The 26,181-nt window shown below is 38.0% G+C and overlaps 1 protein-coding gene across 2 annotated transcripts in view; it reads left to right on the plus strand.

Moving 5' to 3' along the window:
• The window catches only part of cdh24b (cadherin 24, type 2b), a 216,280-nt gene that overhangs the window by 122,566 nt on the left and 67,533 nt on the right, over nt 1–26,181 (plus strand). For both annotated transcript variants that reach the window (XM_077557222.1, XM_077557223.1), the window contains 3 exons: nt 1,754–2,048; nt 7,105–7,224; nt 17,969–18,136. In XM_077557222.1, coding sequence (XP_077413348.1) covers nt 1,754–2,048; nt 7,105–7,224; nt 17,969–18,136 — 583 coding nt within the window. The remainder of the gene's footprint in view (nt 1–1,753; nt 2,049–7,104; nt 7,225–17,968; nt 18,137–26,181) is intronic.

Raw genomic sequence — 26,181 nt, forward strand, 5'->3', positions numbered from 1 at the left:
CCCAACTTTCGCCATGCTGATTTACTATTGTGTGTGTGTTTTTTTTAAACTAGCAGGCCGTCATCGTTAACGTGTTAGACGCAGAGTTGCCATACAGCTGTTCAACTGTCGTAAAACCATCAGAGCCGTGTTGTACATATTAAATAATTACATAAAGCTTACAAATACGAAAACGAAGGACATTCTTGCTACGATTATAGTTAGTTTTAGTTAGTTTTAGTTAGTTTTGTGAACAGACAATGGCGTTTTAGTTAGTTATCGTTTTTCAAAAAACGTGCTCGTTTTTATTTTTATTTCGTTAACGGAAATGGTTTTCTAATTTTAGTTTTCATTATTTCGTTTGTTTTCATTTACGATAATAACCTTGCATACAAGTAGTCAGTGCCCCCAAAATGTATCGTCCCTTTGGCATTCTGTGAGCACCGCAAGTCAAAATCATTCAATGTTTTCTCACAACAGCTAACAAAATACAATTATATATAAAACTGAGGGGAAAAAAGGATTTTACAAGAGCAGTTCTTAAAGTTTGCGGTTTGACATACTCCACTCACAGTCAAGGAAATTGCAACACTTTTTATTGACACAAAGTTACTTACACATTAAAGTGCAACGAAAGTGTAAACCGAAATCTGTATATTCATGAAAAACTAATAACTAAAATTATACCTAAATAGAGTCAAATTTACTCCATAGAATTTACTGTGTAGTCACTATCGTCACCTTCCCCCTCTTGGCCATCCATACGCTGCTCTTTGTTTGGCCAAAGATTTTCATCCACGTCACAGCTGATATTTTCCCTTGCAATGCTACGAGGGAAAATAATTGTCTAAATGTCTCAATCATCCTCCACACTGATCCCCTGTGATATGCTTGACTAATTTTGACAATTGAACAGATGATTTTGCATATTATGACTTACACACTGGAATCTTGCTGACATGTTTTGGAGAGGACAGCCATTAGACTGAAAAACAACTAATCCAGTTTGATCAGAAAGATCTATCCATTTGGAAAATGTACTAAATGTGGGCACATTGTGCTAACTGTAGGCTAAATGTACACAACTATTTGCACCGATCCACTGAGGCAATTTGCAATTTGATGAAAGCCATGAGAATTGCCCTTCAGTTGAGACCAATTGTAGAGTAGTTTTGGGATTTGTCCATTGAATTTTGAAAATGTCGTCTCAGTTTCAAGAAATGTGCCAAACCTCGAGAGAAAAACTGTAATATTAAGAGCTATCTAATCTTTAACATGAAGTAACTTGTGAAGTTCTGCACATTTTTAAAATTGTAAAATACAACAACAATACAACTTGACATTATTATTAAATTTATTACTGTTAAATTTTGACGTGGAGTGTGTCTGCTGCGTTGACTGGAATTCCCTCAATACAGGCTTTTCAAGTAAGCATTAATCGCGCATTAAAAAATTTGTGGCGTAAAAGGAACTTTAAATTAACCCAAAATTAATGTACTAATTTTGACACCTGTAATTATTTTACTGCATGCATATTTTTGAATTCAGCATATTATGCAGGTCTGCTGGGGATACGCAGATAGTTTTTTTCGGAATGATTTTTAAATTGAGATCACTGGCAGTGTCGTCATTCACATGCCTCAGTCAACTGGGATGGTGTCCAGTCACTTCCCCACCCGGAACAGAATAAGGTGTAAAGAAAACTGATGAATGGGGTGTTTAATCTACTGTTTATTCTTGATTTTTACCTTCTTGTCTTTTCTCTCCCTCCTAGCTTCACACCGACATGGACAGGAATGACGGCCGCACAAAATATGTCCTACGTGGCGAGGGCGCTGGCTCTGTCTTTGTGATCGATGAGAAGACAGGCAACATCCACGTCACCAAGCCACTGGACCGTGAGGAGAAGGATGAGTACCGTCTCATTGCCACGGCCACCGACAGGCAGACGGACCGTGCCCTCGAGCCCTCCTCACAATTCATAATTCGGGTGCAGGACATCAACGACAACCCACCCGTCTTTGACGAAGGCCCCTACAGTGCCACTGTGCCTGAGATGGCAAATATAGGTACTTTTATCATTTTTATTTCATTTATTCATATCAAGAGTCAAAGTGAAAAAAGCATCAGCACCAAGCACAATAGTTTGTTATAGTGTGCAATTATTTGTGCTTCGAATTTCAAAGCAACTTTTTAGGTGTATCAGCACTGCAGCAGATGGTCAAACTTTACAATATTGTGATTATTATATACCAGCTCAGTGAACTAGTGGTAGAGTGTCCCCCCTGAAACTGGGAGGGTATGGATTCGATCCCTGGCTGGGTCATACCAAAGACTATTAAAAATGAGACACTCAGCGTTCTGGGTTGGAATTGGAGGGTTAATTCACCAAATTATCCCCGAGTGTGGCCCCTCCTGCTTCTCACCGGTCCCTCACTGGATGGGCCAAATGCAGAGAATGAATTTCAGCCATTGATAATAGTTGTGTAGTGCTTTGCATGATCATGAGTGTGTCTGTGTAAGACTGTGTCCTCTGTCCCAGCCGGCAGACCAAAATACATCGTCTCATTACTATGGAGACAACCTCGCTGGCTCCTAAACACGAACACAAAGCACCGGAGAATGATGGGGTGAGAGAGTTAAGGGAGCTTCAATGTCCGGCATGATCAAGATCCAGGAGAAAGAGTCCAACATAGCTATTGTTTTAGGAACAGGCCCAAAATAATTTCAGTCAGCCCCGAGTCTGTCATTGGAGCTCTCAATAGGCAATTAGCCGAATTGGCAAGCAATTGTTCGAGGCGAGCCGACAACTCGACATTGCTGTCCAATTTGCATAGTGTCTTACAAGTCACATTCAACCTGCGATTGAGTTCACTTGTTACCTGAGTCTGACTCTTAACCACCTGCCACATCAAATATAACTACATGATAAATCAGGAAACTGATCTGCTCCAAACAGCAGAATACCCATTTTCAGAATTCTGATTATGTATGCATCTTCTACGGAAAGTATACCCATCAGCAAGTGTTCCATCTGGACAAGCAGGTTACACCTTTCCTGCTCTACTCATTGAAAAAAAATTGTTGATTACGTTGAGAGACCAGCTGACCAATTGTGTCCGTGCTTCACTATATTTTGCTTCTGCGTGGTTCCCACAGTACTTAACACACATGATATAATGATACAAACTGTGCAGACAAAATATCAGATTTTTACTGTCCCAAAATCTCCAACTTTTATTGAAGTTTTGCAATGCGCATAATCTGCCTATTAAAGTTGACAGTTATTCATGTTCAAGTTCTGCATAATGGGAAACTGATACTCCTACCAGCTTGAACCTCTCTGGACTTTCTCTACTCATTATGAAAATCTGAAATTATTTTTAAAGGAAAGGAGAAACCAATGTCATTGGTCACAATTGTGACCTACCTTGACCCCACTGGCAAATAATATATTCAACAAACTGATAATAATTCTGCTCCAGTTTATCCCCTGTTGCAAGGAGTTGTGCTTGTGCATATAAACCAAAAACTGTGAGACAAAACCCCCAACAAGTTAGCCACTCTCATCTGTGCTGTTACCATTTCACAGGATATTAGATCGCGGGTTCCGGGTTCTTAGTCTCGGCAGTTCATGTTTTTTGCTGTTGTTTTTTTTGGTAAGTGTTATTAATTTAAAATTTTATTAATTTTATATAAAGTGTTTTTGCCGTTTGCTGGCATTTTGTGGTGTTGTTTTGACTTTAAATCCTACGTGTTATGATAAAATACTTACTTACTAGTTCAGCCAATCAGAGTTCAGGGGTGTTCTGGAACGTAACATGAGGGGGTTTCATTCTGTAGTAACTATTACAATAGAGGTAAAACAAATGGAAATTGCGAAGCATCAGCTTTAAATTAATTTTTTTTTTGTCAAAGTCAGTATTACTGCAATAATTCATATAAAAAAATAGAGCATGTAAAACTACATGCTCTATTTTTTTTTTTTAATGAAGTGATACTGCCAGAATGGTGATGTGGTGGTTACTGGTTAACATGTCAATCTCAAAATCAAGTGGTGATTGGTTGGGATCTTGTCTCAAGCTATCCTGGTTTGAATGTTTCCTCTTGCCCAAATCTGTTCAAATAGACTTCAGCTCACCTATGACCCTAAATCAGTCCTCCTCAAATAGGGCAGCGGGCGCAAAATGTTTTAGTTTTTGTTGTTGTATATATATATATATATATATATATATATATATATATATATATATATATATATATATATATATATATATATATATTATTATATATATATTTTTAATAATAATTATAGTAATAGTAGTAACATTTTGCAAAATTTGAGCTGTCAACCAATTGCATTTTTTAATCAGATTAATCACATCTTAGAATTTTGATTAACCACGATTAATTGCTGAATAAAGAAATGGCTTCTTTTTTTTATCACAATTTACCCCCCGCCAAATTTAAAGCGCACCGGTTATGTGTTAATTATTTTGACATTTAATGTTATGAGGACGTCTTCAACATTTTTTGACCCACTGCACACGCTCATCCTCCTGTTTTTCTAATCAGTTAAGTACTTAATAATTAAATAATTTAAAACGGGAAAAAAAATGACCCCAATATTTTGACATGAACAAATATTCTAAATGTGATAGGCAAACATTTTTTAAATGCTTTACTTTAATGCACGTAATTATGTTTATTGCTCAAACACAATCTGTGCTACCTTAAACGTAGCCATCTGCTGCCAAAATAAAGGATAATCTGTGGTCAAAATTATTAGTGTGATTAATCTGCGTTAATTCATGATTAATGCGATCATTTTTTGTGATTAATTAATCAATTAACGCTTTAACTTTGACAGCACTATGCAAAATATTTTCTTCTTCCTGGGGGGGACGTAACAAAAAATAATTGAGAAGCACTGCCCTAGATAGATCACCAAAAATGATCCCCCGAGCGCAAGCCCCTGCTGTTGCTCACCGCTTCCTCAGTGGATTGGTTAAATGCGGAGAACGAATTTCACCCCACTTAGATGGGTGTGACAATCAGTGATTCTTTAACCTTAACCTTACATATATATAGATGCATTGATTGATGTAGTAACTTCGCCTCCCGGCAGACAAAAAAATGCTTTCACATTCAATGGACCGACAGCAGCATGCATGCAATAGTGACCTGTTAATATTTCCATGGCTGCTGAAAGATCATGTAAATTATGACCGGCGTGCTTGGATTAGAAATGAAGAGACCTGGTGAGAGATAAAAAGATATTTTTACACTTATATTGCAGAGACATTTGTAGTGACAGGAACTGTTTTTAAATTGTAATTCAGAGCATGGCTGCAGAGAACCTGTATGTACAAAATGTGCTCTAATCTACATTTAAACTCAATTCTGCCCTTTGAATAGAAATACTACTCCGAGGAAGCACTCTTGCTCTCTAAATGGAAAATTGCTTTGTAATATTTTAAATAATGCATGTCGTAAATTTAATAGTTTAAAATCCATCTATCCATCCATCCATTATTTGAACCGCTTATCCTCACAAGGGTCGATATCTATATATTTTTAATCTAGCCTTTAGTCTTTGCAAACTGCCTGAATATTTTTGTTAAGTAAAAGATCACATTTGGTTTAGATTAGAAAAATTCCCTTTCATCATTACAGAGGTGCAAGTTACCCACGCCATGGATACTAACACACTCCTATCACAGATGATGGCTTTTCAACATTGCGCTGATAACAATCTGGATGGTCTTTTTCCTCTTTGGCCCAGAGGACATAACGTCCATAATTTCCCCAAAATTTTTTATTGAGGATTCGTCAGACCACATCACACTTTAACAGTTTGATTCAGGCCATCTCAGAAAAGCCAATTAAATTATTGATTGTGAACACATGGAACTTTTTGGGATGCTCCTATATATATGATATATATTATATATATCATGACACTCACCTGTTTCCAATTAACCCGTTGACCACCGGAAACGATACAAACAGATGGTTTTTTTTCGAGAATTTGTCAACTTAACAAGTCTTTTGACGCCCCTGTCCCAGCTTTTTCGGAATGTGTTGCAGGCATCACATTCAAAATAAGAATGCATTAAAAAACTTTTTTTTTTTTTTTAACGTACACCTATGTTTTTGGGACTATGGCAATATTTAAAATAAAACGTTTTTATATGTTTTTGGGAGCAAATTAGTTAAATATATTTAGTTTATAATGTATTATATTAAATATTGGTTGAAAAGGATTTGTAAAGCATTGCATTGGATATATTTTATAATCATGTATAACTTAATAAATAACTGGAATAAATGTATTAAATCGGTTACAGGGTCACACTGCAGTGAATTTGGACATGCACTGACATGCACACGCACATCTTCTATTTTTGCGCATACCACTATGCCTTCAATCAGATATAAAGTAGCAGTTGGTCTCACAAATCCTCTTCTTCCTCCCACATTGTTTGGCTTGAGACTCAAGGAAAAAAACAAAACAAAAAAACAAACACTCATATGCTCCTAAATATAAATATAGAATTTGTGTGTGCTACTCTATATGAATGCAAAATGTCTGAAATGCTTTCTGGATTTTGTTTATTTCCATTTTTTCCTGCTAACTAATTCAAGAATGCTGCTGCCAAATTGACACTCCGTGAGCCGTAGAAAGAAGATTTAGGGGAGTAAGAGGGGGACCGTGAAAGCGGCAGACGGTCCGACTGAACGAGGGCGCAAAAAGAAATTGGAGAAGGAGATGAAGAGAAATGAAGTGAGACAGTGGGAGTCGGAGGGTGGGGGGGGGGGGACATTAACGCTAGCACAGTGAGAGGGTGTGTTTGTGAGGGTGTTTAGATTAGGTGAATAAAGTATTTGTCACACATTCGTGTAGAAAAAGATAGCAAATGCATGTGTGGGAGAGGGTGTATAAAGGATGTGTGGGTCTAAAGCTGTCTAATACACCAAAATCTGTGCTGTATTTCTCCTATTTGGCTCCAGACCTTTTTTATTTAGACTTTTCTCAACCTCACATCCCTCTGTTTTTCTCCTCTTCATCCTCTCCTCCTACCATCCACTCCTCCTCCTCGTCCACCTCTCTCCCCCCTGCAGGCACTTCCATAATCCAGGTGACAGCGACAGATGCTGATGACCCGACTTACGGGAACAGTGCCAGGCTAGTGTACACACTGGTGCAGGGCCAGCAGCACTTCTCTGTTGATCCCCAGACAGGTGAGTGTGTTTCTATCCAGGAGTGTGAGCGCGTGTGCTTCCATCTGCGGCTCGGACAACACTTGTAAGCCAAAATGTGTGGAACAATATTCAGCCCTGAGTTAGCCTTGTTGCTGTCAGTAGCAGATGACACTGACTACATTTCCATATGCAAATTAATCGAGATGGTGCCAAAGTGTGGTCTCGTTACTATTTTCAGTGCCCTTGTTTGCATGCAATTTGTTTGGCCAAACTACATCCGCCTGTAAATGCTAAGTGGTGACGATCCTCCTTATAGCTCATATCACAGTAAATTATGCAGAGTAAATTTGACTGTTGAAATTAATAAATAAAAGTCACTCAAGGGTTGGGGAACAAACTTACGACCTTGGGAGACAGCCAATCTACTCCCTCAGCCATGCAACTCCTGCTGTGTATTAGCATATCCCTTGTGTCAGCTGGAGTCTTCCTAAGTCCAAGAGACCAAAAACAAGGTTTTGGGCCTCCTCTTGGAGATAAGTATAAAAACAGTAGGAGGGGCATAGCTCAGGTGGTAGTGTTGCAGTCTTCCAAGCTGAAGGTTGTGAGTTCGCTCCTCAACCCTTGTGTGACTTTTATCCCCCCCATTCTTTATTTTACTCTCTTCCACCTGTAAATATTAGCCTACTCTAAAACTGAGTCTATTTGGTCCCACACTAAATAGAGTCACATTTATCCTACACAATTTACTGTGTTGCTGTGGATTTTTCATCAAGGAAGAGATTGTGGTGCACAATTTGTTGATAACTGGTACAATTTATATAGTAAAGGGTTATATTAATAACTTGAAATGCCCTATGTTTAACAAAGAAGATCTGCCATGACTCTTAGTCCTCATACAATTTTTGTTTATAACATAACTCATTTTTAAAATGAAAACTATGAACACATTTCATATAGATGATCATGGACTAACAAAATACTGTATTGTTTCAGTTTTTTTTTCATTTTCTATTCAATTGTGAAGAGAAAAATAGCCACCAGGCTTCCTCTTCTTCAGTTACAGTAAATGTTGTAGCAGTCAGCTACTGAGGCTGGAACATGCGCAGAAAGCCGGCTCAGATGTTTGATCGATGGAAGTGCATACATGCCTGAGGAATCAGCCAATCGATTAGGCTGGGGGTGTTAATCCAACTCGTGGCGGACGCGGCTCAGGGTTTAGAGATGGTCGTTCAGTAACCACAAGGTCGGCTGTTCGAGCCCCGCTCTCCCCAAGTCATGTATCGTTGTGCCCTTGGGCAAGGCACTTAACACACATTGCCTCCAGTGCAAATCACACTGGTGTATGGAAGGTGCAAATGTTTGGTGGTGGTCAGAGGGGCCGTAGGCACACACTGGCAGTCACGCTTCCGTCAGCCTGCCACAGGACAGCTGTGGCTACTTAAGTAGCTTACCGCCTCCACAGTGTGAATGCGTGAATAATGTGTCCATTCCATTATAAAGCATCTTTGAGTGTCTAGAAAAGCGCTATATAAATCTTATGCATTATTATTAACTTTAAGAGTAAGGCGTTTACAAGCATTTAAAAGTTTGCTTTCAATTGATTTATCGCAATACTGTAGTTGTTTTTGTGTGTGCGTGTAAATGTAATGAGTGGTAAATAGGTTTGAGGACATTCAAGGCAGAAACGTTTATCCTGATTAGGTAGGGCAATCATTCAAGAATTCAGAATTCTGCCTTTTAAGATAATGCATAATGAGCACTAGAGGATGTTTTTTGTTCATTTCCCCCCCGAGCTAATGACCTATTGGATGAACTTAAAAAAAAAGTGCAAGCAAGCGGCATTCTCAACTTTTATGAAGACAAAATAACATTTCAAGTATATACTGATGGACATGCGTGCCAGCCAACAAGAGCAACAACTTGTCTTCAGTATTGCCAACTTTTTTGAGATTGTGACTGTATTTAGTGACTCTGCTTAACTTTCTAGAGAGTGTTTTATCAATAAATAAATAAATAAATAAAATACCTTAAAATGAATAGAATAGAACCAATGTCAGTGTGGTCCCCATGTTAGCAACATTCTTATTTTTTGCACGGTGGAGTGAAGAATGGCTGATTCTAGTTTGTGCTCATAATCTCAGCACACTTTAAAAATAATGAAAAATAAATACGGACACCTTAGACATGTTTTTGTGAATATTAATTAGTGAGTTAATTTAAGTTAATATGTGTCTGTGTTGTTTTCATTTGACAGATTATATATACAGTCTATATATATATATATATATATATATATATATATATATATATATATATATATATATATAAATGATTTTTTATTCAGACCAGTACTTACTACTTAACTCAAACAGTCATCTATAGCAAGTACCGATACCACTAGTACTTTTGATACCTAAAATTTCTCCCCCAAAACAGAGGATTTTAATAATATAGCGTTTTCCCCCTTGAAACTACATGAAATTAATTACAATTTTCTATTCATCTTATTTATATACAGTAGTTCCTGATCGGAAAATGGGCAAAAGAGGGTGGTTGATATGGATATCGGCCACTGTCGTGTGTACTGATTCCTTGAAATAAGGCTAGGTATTGGCTAGTAATAACACCAATAACGTATTGGCTCAATAACAATGGTTTTGGTACTTGCCCATCCCTAGTTTTTATATAATTTTAATTTCCAAATTATACAAAGTAACATATCGTCGATGTCCTGAGAAAAACACTTTTATTATTAATTAATCAATTAATAATTGAATAATGAATTAATTGATTAATTGATTTATTTTACATTTTTGGGATGTCTGCATTCAGTTTCAGCCCATAAACGTAAACATGACAAAAATGGACACAAGTGTTTTTCACAGGATGGCGACAATATACTACCACAAGTAGCAGCTTATTAAAACTATCCAATATGCTGCTTTATAAAAACCATGAAATTCATTTTAAACAACAGAAATCTCAAGGCACTTTACACACTGAACATCCACACTCATCATACTGTACATACCACACATTCATTCAGAAATGCAACATAGCAACCACCAGCCATATAACAGATAATACCGCTCTGAAATATGCAGAACTGACAACCATTTTCAATAGAGCTCTTGAAGGGGACCCAGCTTGTGTAAAAGATGCACAAAAGATGAAAAGACGAATGCACTTGGGCAACAGAAAAGCATGTTTGCTCAAGATGGTTAAGTGAAAACACATATTGTATATGCAAACAAGTGGATTTAGTCCTGAGTGATGTGCACACACAAACACACAGCTTGTGGAAGAGTGGGTAAACACAACCAAAGCAACATACAAATCCAGGTGAGCATGCAAACATTCTGTGGGTGGACAACCCCCCAAAAATGCCAAGATTTCCTACATTTGTCTTTCTCGTAGTCCTGCTCTTACCACACACATACACACTATCATACACACACAAATTGACATATTCCCCTGTGTAGGGGAGACTGGGGCTAGTTGTATCACTTTTTTATATTTCTTGGAATCAATACATCATATAGAAACAAAATGTATACCAGATGAAAGACCAAAGTCTAAGGTATATTTTTTGTATTCATGTCATGTCCATACTTTGTGTGAGTGCAGAGTTCTAAGCCATTAAATAGAGGGAGTGAACATGTGACATGTTAGCCCACCAATGGGTAGGTTGTCACACTATATGCGGTAAGATGTCACACTGGATTTTGCAACTAATAAAACAAGGAAAAAAATGTCCTTGTTCTCCTGTTTTGTTTTGTTTTTACAGCCAGAGAAATTGTTTATCTGGAAAATCCATTTTTAACCAATGAAACTAAACCTAGCAAACTAATTTCCTTACTCTCTATGTAAACTGAGTTACCAGAGGTGCATTTTTCATTGGTCCATTCTTTGCATATGTTACAACAAACCCCAAAATGACTGAGACTAGTTGCCCCAAACTACCATGGTGGTCATCTCAGCTCACATGTGCTTTTCTCCTTTCAGACAGTACACAACCCTGACCATTTACACGAAGAAAACTAGTATTCCACTTTTTCATTGCGCCCTCTGGTGGAGAAGAAAATTGCAATGTGACAACTTACCCGTGATACAACAAGCCCAGATCTCCCCTACTTCCCCTGTTCTCTTGTCACTTTTGTCACTCATCCATCTTTGCTACTCTTGACCATTTAACTTTTGTGCTCCTCGATCCAAACTTCTCCCAGACACACACAAACACCTTAGTTGGTTCATTCCAGTATGAGTTGGCAGAAATGAATTCTCGCTGTTAGCGGCATGTGTCCACACAACAAAAGCCTGCTGTAGCTCTAAAGTGGCGACCTCTGGATGAAGTAAATCAAAAAGAAGTGTGTCGGCAGCGGTTTGTGGACTGTTACACAGGACAGATTATCAAGAGCTCAAAGGACTTGTGTGCTGTGTGTGTTCTCAATATCCCTCCACTCTATAGAAGTCACTCAAGGACAAGTGGAAGGCCACTTCCACTTGTCCTTGAGTGACTGGTGGAAGGCACCTTCGTTTTTTAAATTTTATTAGGATCACAGTTTTATGGCTATCCATAAGCATGGAACTTTTGAGTGATATTATGGATCAGGGGTGAAAGATTTGGATTCATGCTCGACGCTTGCTGTATTGATTGAATAACACTCATTGCATTCAAGCCGACATGAGGATGCGGATGTTAGTAAGAGGCTCTTTATTTTGCTGGTGTTGTTGGTCAATGTCAATCTTTACTTGTTGATTGTTGATTTCAGACTGTCTATGCAGGCCAAAGAGATCTGCAGTTGCTTTTGAGATTGATTGTTAAGTCCAAGGCGATTCCCGTTCAATGTGCAGTAGATGTGGTAACGTTTAGTATTCCAAACATGTCCAGCCTCTTCTCACTGCTCTGTCTCCCTTTTTCAATCACCCTCTTCCTCAATGGCTCAATCATTGGCAGACACATTCAAAATGTATACACTCAGCTGACCACAGTTGTGAAATATGCTGAGAAATGTCGACATTCTTGAACAGCTCAATTGAATATGATTGAACGTGATTTGCAGAGTCATCCCGACCACAGCAAAGGCTGCAATGAGGTCATTTACACAGAGGTGATCAATTCTAACGGATCTCTCCGTGCCATTACCATATGAGACCCATAGCAATATATTGTGCTCTCCGACTGTCTTTTATGGGTTGCCATTTTTTTACCATATGAACTTTTTCACATATCCTATATGACAATACTGTAATTATACAAACGTACATACATACATACGTTATGTAATGCACGGGAGTAGTTTACATGTGTTATTCTTTTATAATTTAACAAGCTAAAAGCTTTTTTTACTTTTATAAAAATGTGTCCCCAGCATGGTATTAGTGGATTGCAGTGCCTTTAAAAAGGGGTGGGGAAAAGATGTTTAAGAGGAGGGTAAATTGTCACTTGAACTTGATAACACTAAAGTAATTTAATACTGTGAATATTAGGTTTTTAACTGATACTGCGATATTACTAGGCACATAGTTTAGGATTTTACACAATTTTGGGGTGGCTGAACAGCCACTGGATCTCATCTGTACATTCAGAACAAAAACAGGCGCAATCTGTCGTAAGATGACCCATTTTAAAGCAGTCACTGGGGAATCATTCAGGTGATATTTTCACAATTTTGGACCTTGAGTGTACTGTATTTATTAATTATCATTATTCCCCACTGTGTTATGGAGATAAATGGTGTTTCTTGTTTAGTTGTAACCAGTTCATATGTTTATTTGGGAAACAAAAATACTAGGATAATTTTTTATATATATTGTGGACCACTTAAAAATGGATGGCAGGCCACAAATAGCCCCTGGGCCATAGTTTGAACACAATTGGGATAGATGAAAGTGGGAAAGATATATTGTACAGTATGTATACACTTATGAATTGGTTTGAACATAAATTAAAATACAGTTAGTAGGAATGAATTGTAGAAATCCAGCATTAATTGAAGACGTTTACCAAAAATATGACATTTACCCTTTGAACAATGTGATCCTTCTGATGTTATGGAAAATTGTCTGCAGACCACGGCTTGAGCTGTAAGTTGCGACTCCAAAAAATGTCAGGTAAGCCTACTGCAACATCGGAATTTTATTTAGGGTTAATCAGAGGCACCTTAAATGGTGGCATGTGTGTGGTGAATTATTTCTTTCCAAACACATATCCAGTCAGAAGAGCTTGTGCATTATTTCAGTTGTTTATTTATACTCCCCCTCTCAATTTTTTTTCATTTGCATTAAATGAGTTATAGGTTACATTAATGGTAGAAAACATTTTGAAATGGTTTGTCTTGGAGTCGTTGTTTATATCACAAGTACCAGGCATTTAAAAAGTGTGTGGAGACTTTTGAAAGCCACTGTTGTCATTTATCAATTATTTTAACAAAAACTGCATTGTTGAAGATGAAAACTATTTTTGTTTAACTGTGAATCTAGATTAATAAACAAAAAAATTGCCCACGTGTTGAGGCGGATAGTACTGTTCTGAACTTTATTGAGATAATTCATGTAAAACTGGTAATCCGCATCCAACACACTCAAGTACACACGCCCGCATGCAAAATCTATGAAGATGGACAAACAATTCATCTGTGTTAGTGTCTTATTATTTCGTCATGCACATCCTATTAAATGACTACTTATTAACATTGCAGGAAAGAGCTGCAGAGCATCTGGACCAAATACCACTTAACACTACATTTTATTAGCATGCGTTGCTGCTGGCGTGTTAAACATAAAATGAACAGTGTTTTTGTGTTAATTTGGAGGCTCAATTTGATTCACTCAATTAGCGCCAAACAACTAAAACAGGAATGGTAAAAGAAAGAAAAAAATGGACCAGGCTTTAATTTTTTTTGCCTACAGCAAATACAGGACTGTAGTTTTATTGAGATCCAACAATTAAACCCTAAAAGCCAAATCTCACTGAGCGGTGAAGGTTTGCGAGCGTTTGCACACGTAGCGAATTTCGTTTTTTCGCCAGGGTTCTTTCAGGGTTGCAAAGACGTTCACAAACAGTTTTAACTGTTTTGAACATGTTCAAAATATCTTTGTGACAAGAAAAACGTTTTGCAACCATTAAAACGGTTGGGGAACGTCTTCATGACTGCTTGCGACCTTGAACAAATACTGATGAAAAAAACAACATTCACTGTAATCGCAAACACTCGCGAAACTTTGCCACAGTGAAATTAGGCCTTCTAGAGAGGATAATCTCTGGACAAGTAACAATCAGCTTCACCCCAACGTGAATCTGATAATTCCAATTGAGATAAGAAATGGGACAAAAGCGGGTGCTAAAATTAAATCAAACGAGAGAGAGAACTAAATGTGACAGGAGATTTGAAAAAATCCTTCTGTATGTCTGTTACTCGCCAATGGACAAGCTATCATTTTTTGTAAAATTACAGTTGTTTGTTTACATTCAAACTCAGACGTTAAAAATTCAGTATCAGACATCTGATCTCAGTGCCCTCATATTGGTCGTTGGAGACAGCGACATGACGAGAGAATAGATCTCTGCAACTCCTGTATATTTTCTTGCATAGTTTAATAATACAAATGTTTTATTTAGTGGTTTATTATTGTATTATTGTTTTTGATTAGTTATTTTTGTCTTATCACTTTGTCTGTGGTTGTTGTTTACGTACTCTAGTTGACTTGTGCGAACTGGACACAGATTGGGAAGCAATCCACTAATAGTAAAAGGAAGTGATGAGCTTCAGGTTGAAGATGAAGAGCGAGACGGAATTAATGTTTGCTGCTTGCCTGAAGATTACAGAAGCTACAGTATCACATTTTGTGTTGTGAATGCGCATGTTGTGAGTTTTGCATTTTCTGAGAATATTTCGAAGGTTTTTACAGAACATGACTGCAATTACAGTGCAAGATACGAAAGTTCCTGAAATGACTGTTGAAACATAAAAATATGGGAAATTACTCGGGGGCTCATATCTTGCTTTAATACATATATGAATGGCCATAGATGAGAGGGGGAGTGAAGGGGAGGGGGCAGTGGAGTTCAGTGCATCACGCTGTCCTCTGGCAGTCTAAAGCAGCAGAACTAAAGTTCAAGGCAAGTCTGACTCAGCCTTCACTAGAAGATACACCCACAAAAAAAGAAAGAAAATTGGGGATAAAGAGAACGGGCCTCCCTTGTAAACCAAAAGTAGAAGACATGTCCACAAGAGATTAGCCAAATTGCTGAAATCACTCCTTGGCTTTCAACTCTTTTAAAGACTTTAGGAACTAAAAGCAGGTCTGGCTGTGTTGCGTTCTAATGGTGTAATTAGATGCTATGATCTTTTAAAGATATGATAATTCCTAACTATTAACAGCTGTATAGGTCAGACATACTAATTATGGATTTTTAGCGAAGCAATGCAAAGGTGCAGTAAAAGGTATGCTTTTCAAGATGCAGGCTCGTTAAAAATATATATATATATATATATATATATATATATATATGACCCTTTGCTCCTGATCAGTGATAAATTAGAGGTTCCTGGTGATATAATTCAAGGCATTATATTGTTTTATGAGGGTCAATTAAAAGGTGTAGTTTTCAATAAAAAGTTGTGGTGTCTATTAATATTTCAAGCATAAAAACTCTCATTGCAGTCAAATTTAACTGTGTAAATATAATTCTAATTGCACTGTTTTATTAAAAGCAACTCAGCAGTGAAACATAAAGAATGACATTATAGTTGAGAAAAATGCTGGTTAAGTGAAAAAACAAGCTACTGCACCAAAATAATTATTGAAAATATTACCAGATTGCATAAATTAGTTATTAAATGATGAGTAACTTTATGAACACATCTAATGAGGTTTAGGATCTGCATTGAATATTCAACTTTGATGAGGATAACATCATTCTCAACATTATAAAGGGATTTAACAACAATATGTTCATTATTGAGGTTGCAGTTAGTTAGCATAACTGCACTGCAAAATACTGAGTGCAGATTCGAAAAGTTTAACTACATGAGGATGGCAACATATAATTAACTACTCACAGGAATAAAAATGCAATAAAATACAGTACTACAATAATAAACATATTTCTCAGAGGCTATTGGTTCCGAATACAACTAGGACCCGACCGTCGCAAATAAAATCACAGGTGGACATTCACCCCCTTGTCTAATATTTAGTGGAAGGTCGTTCCAAAGCGAAGGACCGGCAACTGAAAAGGCTCGATCCCATCTGAGCCTGTGCTTCGTCCTCGGTATCTCTGGTCTGGTCTGCTGACTTGAGGCATCAGGTGCCTGGTGTGTAGGAGTGGAGGAGCTCAGAGAGGTAAAATGGGGCAAAACCATTTTTGACATTTGAAGATAAATAGAAGAATCTTAAGATGAACTCTTAAGTTTCATGGGCAGCCATTGAAGAGAGGCCAGAATTCGGGTTATGTGCTCCCTCCTACGAGCACCAGAGGCAAGCAGCATTTTGGACCAACTGAACACGCTTGAGGGAGGACTGACTGACAAAATGAAGTGCATTACAGTAATACATAAGGCATGGATTACAGTTCAGTTTCTAAATTCTGCTGTAAAAGGAAAGTCTTAATCTTATTCAACTGCCTAAGAAAAAAACTGTGTTTGACAACAGCACCATTTTGCTGGTCCAGTTTAAAATCCCTGTTCAGTTTAACACCCAAGTTTGAGACAGTTTGCTGTACATAGGGCGCCAAAGAGCCCAAGTCAGCAGGATAAGATGGGCCATTGGGACCAAAGACCATAACTTCTGTTTTCTTGTCACTGAAGTTCAAGAAGTTGAGTGCCATCCAGGCTTTGATTTTTCCAGACTGGACAAAATTGGCCTCAATGGGAAAGTGTTGTTTTTGCTCAGCTAGACTAATATCTGACTGCCATCCGCATAGCAGTAAAAAGAAACCCTATGGTTTCTTAAAATGCAATCCAAGGGCAGTAAATCCAATGAAAACAGAAGGGGGCCCAAGATAGAGCCTTGTGGAACACCATTGGATAGCGGGGCAGTGCAGGAGTCACTGCACCCAAGGCAACCACATAAAGTTCTGTAAGCCAAATACAATCTAAACCACTGTAGAGCACTACCACTAATGCCACCTGGTGCTGCAAATGAGCCAACAGAATGCTGTTGTCCACTGTAATGAAGGCTGCCGTCAGATCCAACAAAACAAGACATACAATACTGTACATAGTCTCTAATGTCATTTGCCAGGAGGATGTCATTAAAAACTCATAACAGGGATGACTCTGTTATGAGTTATGCTATGCATCATCTTAAAACCTGACTGGAAAACTTCCAAGATGTTATGTTCGTCCAAGAAGGAGTTTAGCTACATATGTACCATTTTTTCCATAATTGTTGAAAGGCAGCTTGGAAATGGTCCTAAAATTTGTCAGCACATCTTAATCAAGTCCGGGTTTCTTGAGCAGGGGTTGCACCACAAAATGTTGAAATTGTTGGGGGACTACGCCAGAATACTTAACCATAGTCAGGATTTCACTCTATTGTATTTCTGTTTTTGGTGTTGTGCGGTGCAGGCGGTGTCTTGCTCTCTTAAAGTCTAAAATTGATTTTTCACCTGTATGAACACTTTTGTGCATTTTAATTAGCTAGAATTTGAGACATTGCCACATCAATCTGAAAAACCAGAGGCCAAGATACCATCACTGTGCGAGTGTTTAGCGGAGTTCTTCGGCATCGCTCAGTGTCAAATCTGACTAGACTAACTTTTTGAAATATTTTCCAGGTATTCTGCGCACAGCTGTCCCTGACATGGACAGGGAAGCCCAGGACCAGTACCTTGTGGTTCTCCAAGCCAAGGACATGGGAGGCCACTTGGGCGGCTTATCTGGTACCACCACCGTCACGGTGACCCTCTCCGACGTCAACGACAACCCTCCACGCTTCACTCAGAGTGAGTAACTTAGTAACTCAATTTACCTCGCACGGGGAAGGATGTATGTTATGTATGTATGTTGGACATTTGGAAGCAGATATAGAAATACATAATTATGACCTCACACCTCCTCCACAACCTGACATGTATGCTCACAGCATGACTACAAACATTCACTTTGTTAGCACAATTTTCATGTGAGATGTAAAGATTGTCATGTTTGTGTTACACTTGAGTTTTTGTTACATAAACAACGCGGTTGTTTACAAAAAACACACACTCAGCCGCACAAACAATTTGCTTGTTTTCACTAGCGGGCAGAAAGGTTTTCAAACCTTTTTGACCTGCAGGTCCTGTCAGGAGTTTCATGGCAGAAGTCAGGCAGAGGAGTCTGCTGCAAGGCAGAGCAAGGCTTCATCAAACATTCAGTCAGGGATTTCACTCTTCTATGGAATAATACATTAGCTATCACCAGCACTTCTTTTAAGTACAATTTAAAAAGCTTCCTTAAGAAGTGTTTGATATAAGTTTCTGTATTCCATCTGTTTAAATTAGGCAAATATGATCATACCTGTAACTCTGAAGCAATTACGTTAGAGTGTACAATTGCAATCATTTAAACATTTGGATTATTGGATATGATTGACCTAGTTGGAATAGACTGTTGGGCTTCTGATAATACCCAGAAGGAGGCTGATATTGTGGTTAGTGAATTCTCTTTAAAGTTTTGCACTGGCACAGGCACATTTTTGAAATCAGTTTATTTAAAGTTGCAAACCTAAATATTTCTGTCTTGGTTGATTTCAAGTCCACTGGAAGTGGCCAACGAGATCCAAAATTAGGGGTACGACTGGGGGGCATGAAAGCAAACAGTACATTTATTTAATATGGAAATCTGCAATCATTTGAACATTGAACGTCATCATTCTATTAGCAACCCTTTTTCTGACTTTCAACTCAATTACAAATCAGTACAATTAAAAGGAGTTACAAGTAGGACGTATAATGTTGCCAGTCAAATGTCTTTCATTGGATATTGCATCTCCTTTGATTTTTGCAGCAAAAATGTTATTTATAATACCAGCTTTGTCATTATAGAGCCCTTTGATGAATACAGTATGACTGGGACCTGGCTGGTGTGCAAATATTGAAAATCTGTATTTAGTTGACACCCTTTATGGATTCCCATAAAATATTGAATACACGGGGATAAACCACCAGTAAGTGTTAAGTGTATTCTGCTTAAAGCCAAATAGCAACAATCATTTCCCATATCATATTTTTAAGGTTATGTAATCGCTTGAATGTAAAAACCCTGCAACATGGCTTTGAGCCAAAAGCTGAAAGCTATGTGGAAAGAGACCCAAATGCAGACTAAAACCAACCAAACTACATCAAAATCATTTTATGCGTGATAATGTAATGTATGTCATGCACTAATCCAAAATGATATCTACCATCAGACCAATTTCAAAGGTCAACCTTGCAATCTAAATCTGAATCTGACTCACAACAGTACAGGCGCTCCCCTACTTACGAACGAGTTACGTTCCGAGCGATCGTTCGTAAGGTGAATTTGTTCGTAAGTTGCTTCAGCGCTATATTTTGTATTATAATTTATGTTTAAAGCCTATATAAGTATATTGAAGGTTTATATAAGTATGTTTAAGGCTTGTATAAGTAACCTGTATTGGTTTGTACTGAAAAAAACATTTAATAAAATGGAGAGAATACGTACAGTACTGTACTGTACTATGTATGTTAGAGAGAGAGAGCGAGAGACACACGCAGTATGTACATGTACGTAATAAGATAAATAAAATGAAGTTTAACTTACTTTTGGAAGATGTTCTCGATGCTTAAGGAGATGATGGAGGAGGAGGAGGAGGAAGAGGAGGATTTTATATCATGAGAGGGTCTTCGTCGTCGCTGGAATGCGCTTTAAAAGTTACTTCCTCCTTCATGGGGACAGGCGTTTCTTCCTCTTCCTCCTCGACACGTTGCTGAGCCTCCAATGCTGGGTGAGCTCTCACAGCGCCAAGCGTCGGTATTAGCGGCGGAAAGAAGCACTACAGTACTCGGAAAAAGGCGCGCATACAAAATCGAATTTACCGAACATTTTTCGACATACTGTACGCGCAGACATGTTCGTATGTACCGTTGTTCGTAACTCGAATGTTCGTAAGTAGGGGAGCGTCTGTATGCGAAGACATACACTACTGTAGCATGGAAAAGCTAAAGTATGGAATTGGAACTTGCATCTTGCTTACCTTCTTCATGGAGAGTACAAAAAGTCTGATGGCAATTAATGAATTCAAATGAGCACCGCATGACTAACAAGGAGACCGCTATTATGTTGAGTATTCAAATTTGCATGGACATCCGCAGCATCATGTAGCGGTGCATGTTGAGTCAAGAGGAGGCTTGGCAAAGGCTGACAACTCGGCGGCTTGTCTCTAGTGTAGCCCGACTCCTGGCTTTAGTGCCAAAATTGGACTAATGATGTCCTGCGGTGGGCCTAGTGCTTGTCAAATTGAACCGCCTTCAAAGATGGGGTTTTGGACTGCAAAAGTTTCTTGGAAAAAATCTGTGCTTACTCTGATCACTGTGGTGGATGAGACCTTACAAGGTGCCAAAAACAGCAAAGTAAAAAAAAAAAGAAGAAAGAAATACCTCAATGTCTTTGCTTTAATTGCATCCTGCTGAAAATGTATCCAGCAGTTGTTGTTTTGTTTTTTTGATGGCGGGGGGTTGCATCTTTTCAAATTTGGTGTCTTGTACATTTATAGTTTCATGTTCCTTTTTTGGGTTGGTGGGCTTCTTCTTTGCGTGTGTGCATGTCCATTGGTGTCTTTCGTGCTTGTCAGATCTAGATCTAGGTCCCCCAAGGTCAGCTTTTCTGATTCCTTGTGACATTTACACGAATGAGAGGATTACAAAGCAGGTATCAGCTGTTTATGACAGCCTTAACAAGATGAAAAAGCAAGTCCTGCTCCGTGGGCTTTTTGCAACACCCTAAAATCTCTCCCTCATTCAAAGCGTGCTTCCAGGAACTAAGTAGGTTTGTTGTGTGAACAGTTTTGGAAATTATCAAGGGATTTCATATGCCCTAGAGGAGGTAGAGCAGCAGCAGACGAAAAGTAGGCTAGCGTAGATTGTTTTCGGTTAAATGGTAAGGGGAAACTGTGGGATATTTTCAGGAGCTTCCTTTGGGTCTCATTATCAAATGCCATTCTCCACGTTGCAAATGTGTTTGGACAGCCAAATATTTTGGATGTAGAAGGCCTGAGTTCCTTTCCGTGTGGCTTTCAAATGACTGGAAAAAAATACAACTTTAATTTGATCTTCATCCATATCAAATGAGCTTTTAAAAGCGAAAAGCCCCTTTTGAACAGGTTGTCTGTGACAAATATTTCACAAAACAAAGGAAGTTTTTTTAGTGTATTATTCAAAATTATTCCAAACAAAAGATTATTTGACGCCTGTATCCCAGAAATATCACTGGCTTCTCGCTATTTTCCACTTGCTCTATTTTCAACTATTAGCCAACTGACACCATCTCCCTGAAATGTGCTAACAAGTAAGATGGATGTAAGAATTTCTCAAAAGGGGAGTTTGTATTACTGTCTCATTCCACATCAGCTCACTGCCTGATTAGGTTCTTAATTATGGGAAAGCGGTGTTGTGGACAACACGGTTGGATAATTGTCAGAATGTAAGCAAGCGTGTTGGGCCTCAAATCACATTTCAGGCTATCATCGTCTTGTTACAAAGCTTCGGCATTGATGAGATCTTGTGTGGCTGCTTGCATTCCGCAGGGAAATTAGAATGATGGGACGCTCATGGTGTCGTCTCGTCTTGCTTTGTAGCGAGGCGACTGTGTTGACGGGCAAAGTTTGAATCTAATAACCAAGTCATTTATTCAGACATATTTTCCCATGTTTACAATGTCTGCATAATTTATGGCAGCATCTACTGTGTTGCTGAATTCCCTACAGGATGAATTGAAAGATACTTGTAGCATTGTGTCTAAGAATAAGAGGCTCACTTAATACAATATAGATGGCCTTCTTTTATTATCTTGCAACTTTAAAAGTGGGTTATTTAGAATAAGCAGTATATGCAGAAAGTAACTAAGTGGCATTAATATCATCAATTGTTTTTTTCCCCCTTCATGTTGTTCAGTATCGCTGATTATGTATTGTTATCATATAGCAAAAGAAGACAGCTCATTTGAGCTTATTTTCTTTAGCAATTTCTAGAGGGAACTGTAAGCAAGACAGCATCATTGCAATAAAAGAAGAAAAACAATGGGGGCAAACAGATCTTTCTCATCTAAAAATTTAAAAACAAATATGACCTAGTTCTTTCTAGTGCATGGGGAAAAATCCTAATATTTCCCTTTTGAGAGGAAAAAAAGAGCTGTATTGTCTACGGAAGCACAAACATCAGTATGTGCACAGTAAAAGACATTTTTGCGTGTAATATACACACATTGATGAAACAAAATTAACATAACACGATTTAAGTATGATATAACATCAAATTCACCCCCGGAGTATGTGAACTGAGACAGCTGTCCGTTTGCATATTAAACAGCACAATCTAAGTATATGAATTTCAGGGGCGAGGGGAGATGAATGGATAAAAGATATATAGTTAATGTTCAAAATATGTACATAAGCATGAAGACCTTAGGTCATTGACAATGTACTGTAGTGGTACACTTGCCTGATTTTTATACAGGCAATACGTGTTCAATTCCCACTCAGATATAGTGTAAATGTGAATGTGAATTATACGTGCCGTGTGATTGACTGGTGACCTGTCCATGGTCTAGTCTGCCTTTAAGGATAAAGGGTATGGATGAAAGTGGCTCTGAAGAAACCTGGCGTGGGGCTGGTTATTATGTCAATTTGTGCCACTGTTCGGTAACAGTAGGGTGGAAGTGCAGTGCTTGTTATCTCCATATTCTGTCATTGCATCGTGGTATTATGACCTTGCCAGTAGTAGCGTCAATTTCATGTTTCAAACCAACTGTGGAGCTTCTGGATTCCCAGGTGGGAACATTGAAAGTTATTTTTGTCACGCCCACCAGTTTGGCCATTCTACTTTGACCTTTGCATGAGAAAGGCATTTCTGCCCACTGGATATTTACCGTTTCATATATTTTATTATTTTCACACCATTGGTTCCTTTTTTTGCCGTGTGTGAAAATTCCATTTGATTACCACTTGCTCGAATACTCCAACCAGAATCACAGCGGTGATATCCTTTTTCTAATAAGCCAGTATGACGCTCACCTTAGTTTGAATTGAATATTACAATGTGATGCAGCTTTAATTTCCCTCCTCTTAATCTTGGTTTATGCTTGAAACATGCATGTTCCATGCTGAAATGAGACATGCGGAATCAGGCCGACAACATTTGCAGACTTTTATACTCTGCACAGCTTTCACAAACTGTTAGCAGATATTCTCCCACACTATAGGAGGCAGTGAAGAGCGTCTGTGGCATATAAACAACACTTCAGCACAACAGAAGTAGAAAACAATTGTTGTTTTTGTTTGTTTTGTTAATTCAGTAAAATATTAATAAAAACAGTTTGGTGTCAACAGTCTACAACACAATAAATGACGTCGAAAACACTTGTTTATAACTGCTTTTGCTCGTCCACCATGTTTTATAGGGATTTAGCAGGGCCTCTGTATCTTCAACATGCTTGAAGAGAATAGTTTAAAACGTACTGTCGTTCGAATATTTCACCTCATTTAATGAGGATCTTGGCTTTAAACTGAATCCCTTAATTAAAAATGAAATGATGATCAAGAACCACTATGTTCTGTGTGAAATGCAGGAAAGTAACATGTCACGCGCTTGGTGAAATGTCAACATCTGATGTGTCCCCTGCCCCAATCCCTGAGATTAGGGCTGTCAAAGGGCAAAACTTAAATTGATTTCCTGGTGACAGTTGGAAGAGCTCTTGCTTAGTCTTTATAAGTATGCACACAGAGGCTCCCAGATGCACCTGGGCCCTCATAACTTTTAGCCCTGCAAACTTGGGTTCTTCAGCTACTTCTACAAGAGACACAAGTGCTATTTTGAATTTTGATGAGCTTTTCAAACAGCCACGGCTTGCCAACAGTGCCACATAAATATATTGAAGGAGCGTGACTCTGCCATGGGTGTGATGGATGCAAAGATAGATAGTCAGACAGATGACTACATAGGTAGCTCTGATAAGATCAATGTCATTTTTTATTTGTGCCGAGGAGTTGAGGAGGAGTATTTGATCAGCACCAAGTCATAAATATGTCTAATCAATTCATAGGAGAAAAGTAGACAGGCATTGTTAACTCAATTTACAGCAGAAAGGTGCATTTGTTGTGTCTTTTCTGATTTCAAGATGTGCAAAATCCTCGGGGGGGTGCTGGGGAAGTGCACCAAATATAGCGATTCAGGGGCATAACTATGTTATTACTATAACTCTTATGTAACGCAGCAAAAAGAAGGATGAGGGAGTGACATATTAGAATTCACAACATAATGTCATAAATGATCTCTAGATAATTTGGCAAGACTTCTTCAACATGATGGAATGCTTAAAGCCTTTGAGGTTGCACAGTTTTTGAATTATTTCTTCTTCTTTTTTTTTTTGTGATACTACAGCAGTAGGTCACATCTGGACCGCCTCCAGTCAATCACAGGGCACACTGTAAAAAAAAAAGAAAAAAATCTGTGAGCTGTGGTTGCCTGAATAATTCAGTAAAAAATACAAAAGAAATGTAAACATTTTTTTTGTTAAAAAAAATAAAAAATAAAATAAAAAAAGTGTTATTCTACACTTCTATGATGTAATTTAAACTGTAGCCCAATGTTTTTTGTTTTGTTTTACAGTTTATCTGTGTTTAGATTACAGTAATTTGTGATCTTTTTAACATTTTCTTACTGTCAAATAAACAGTTGTGTTTGGTTCAGTGCTTTACAACATATTATTGTAAATTAAACAATGATTCATTGTTTTGGTATTTAAAGTTTTTTATGTCACAATTCTAGAGCAATTCACTGTTAATTCTACAGATTTTTTTTTAAAGTGTAAAAATGTATTATTATTATTTATATTATAATTTATGGGCAATTTAGCAACTTCCATAAACCTGTCCATACCTAGACTATCATTCCTTCTCAATGAACATCATTGTGTTATTATCTTTATACACTAACAAAGATATCAGTCATTGACATACAGCAGTTTCCTCTTGACCCCAAGCCACACTTAAATATATAAGCCAAAAGTCAGACCTTCACCTTGACTTAATTTTAATCCTAACAGTATTTAATTCAGCACAAATCAGTCAGAGCCCACAATTGTAGTGAGCTCGGCTGTCACAGCCGCTGTGGTCGTGACTTATGTTCCCAATTAACTGGTCTTTGGTCTAAAATGTGCCCCCACACTCACACTCACATCACACCACACACACACACACACACACACACTCCCCCGTCCCCGTGGTCGCTCTTTACACACCCAGTACCCTTGTGTCCCTTATCATGCGCACTCCCCATCTGTTCCTGCTTTAAACATCCTGAGCATTTTGCTTCTCAGCCCTACCATGAACTATATTAAATTGAAGCTATCAGCTGTATTGTCTGCTAGTGTGCTATTTGTTTGCAACCAAGAAATTGCTATATCTGTTTTCATGGTGTTATTATTTCAAATACTATTAAGGTAAGCATAACACATTATGCAATGCTACTTTTTACCTGGTACTTCAAGCATGTACGGCTGCTAACTGGAGTTTGCTTGATCAAATGGTCGTATGAGGTTGTAAATAGGAATTACAGTATATATAAATTATAGATTTATATATATATAATATTATATATATATAAATATACAGTATCTATTTATTTATTTATTTTTATTTTTTCTGTTGAATTCCTCCTTAGTTCGCTCATGCCGTGTCATCCCGTCCCATGACCGTCAGCCACGTGCTGACGTCTGCCATTGTTTGCAATGGCACGATAAGGGCCGGAAAGCCGGCACTCTTTAAAATGCATAA

The sequence above is a fragment of the Vanacampus margaritifer genome, chromosome 2, assembly GCF_051991255.1.
Source record: "Vanacampus margaritifer isolate UIUO_Vmar chromosome 2, RoL_Vmar_1.0, whole genome shotgun sequence".
Classification (NCBI taxonomy): domain Eukaryota; kingdom Metazoa; phylum Chordata; class Actinopteri; order Syngnathiformes; family Syngnathidae; genus Vanacampus; species Vanacampus margaritifer.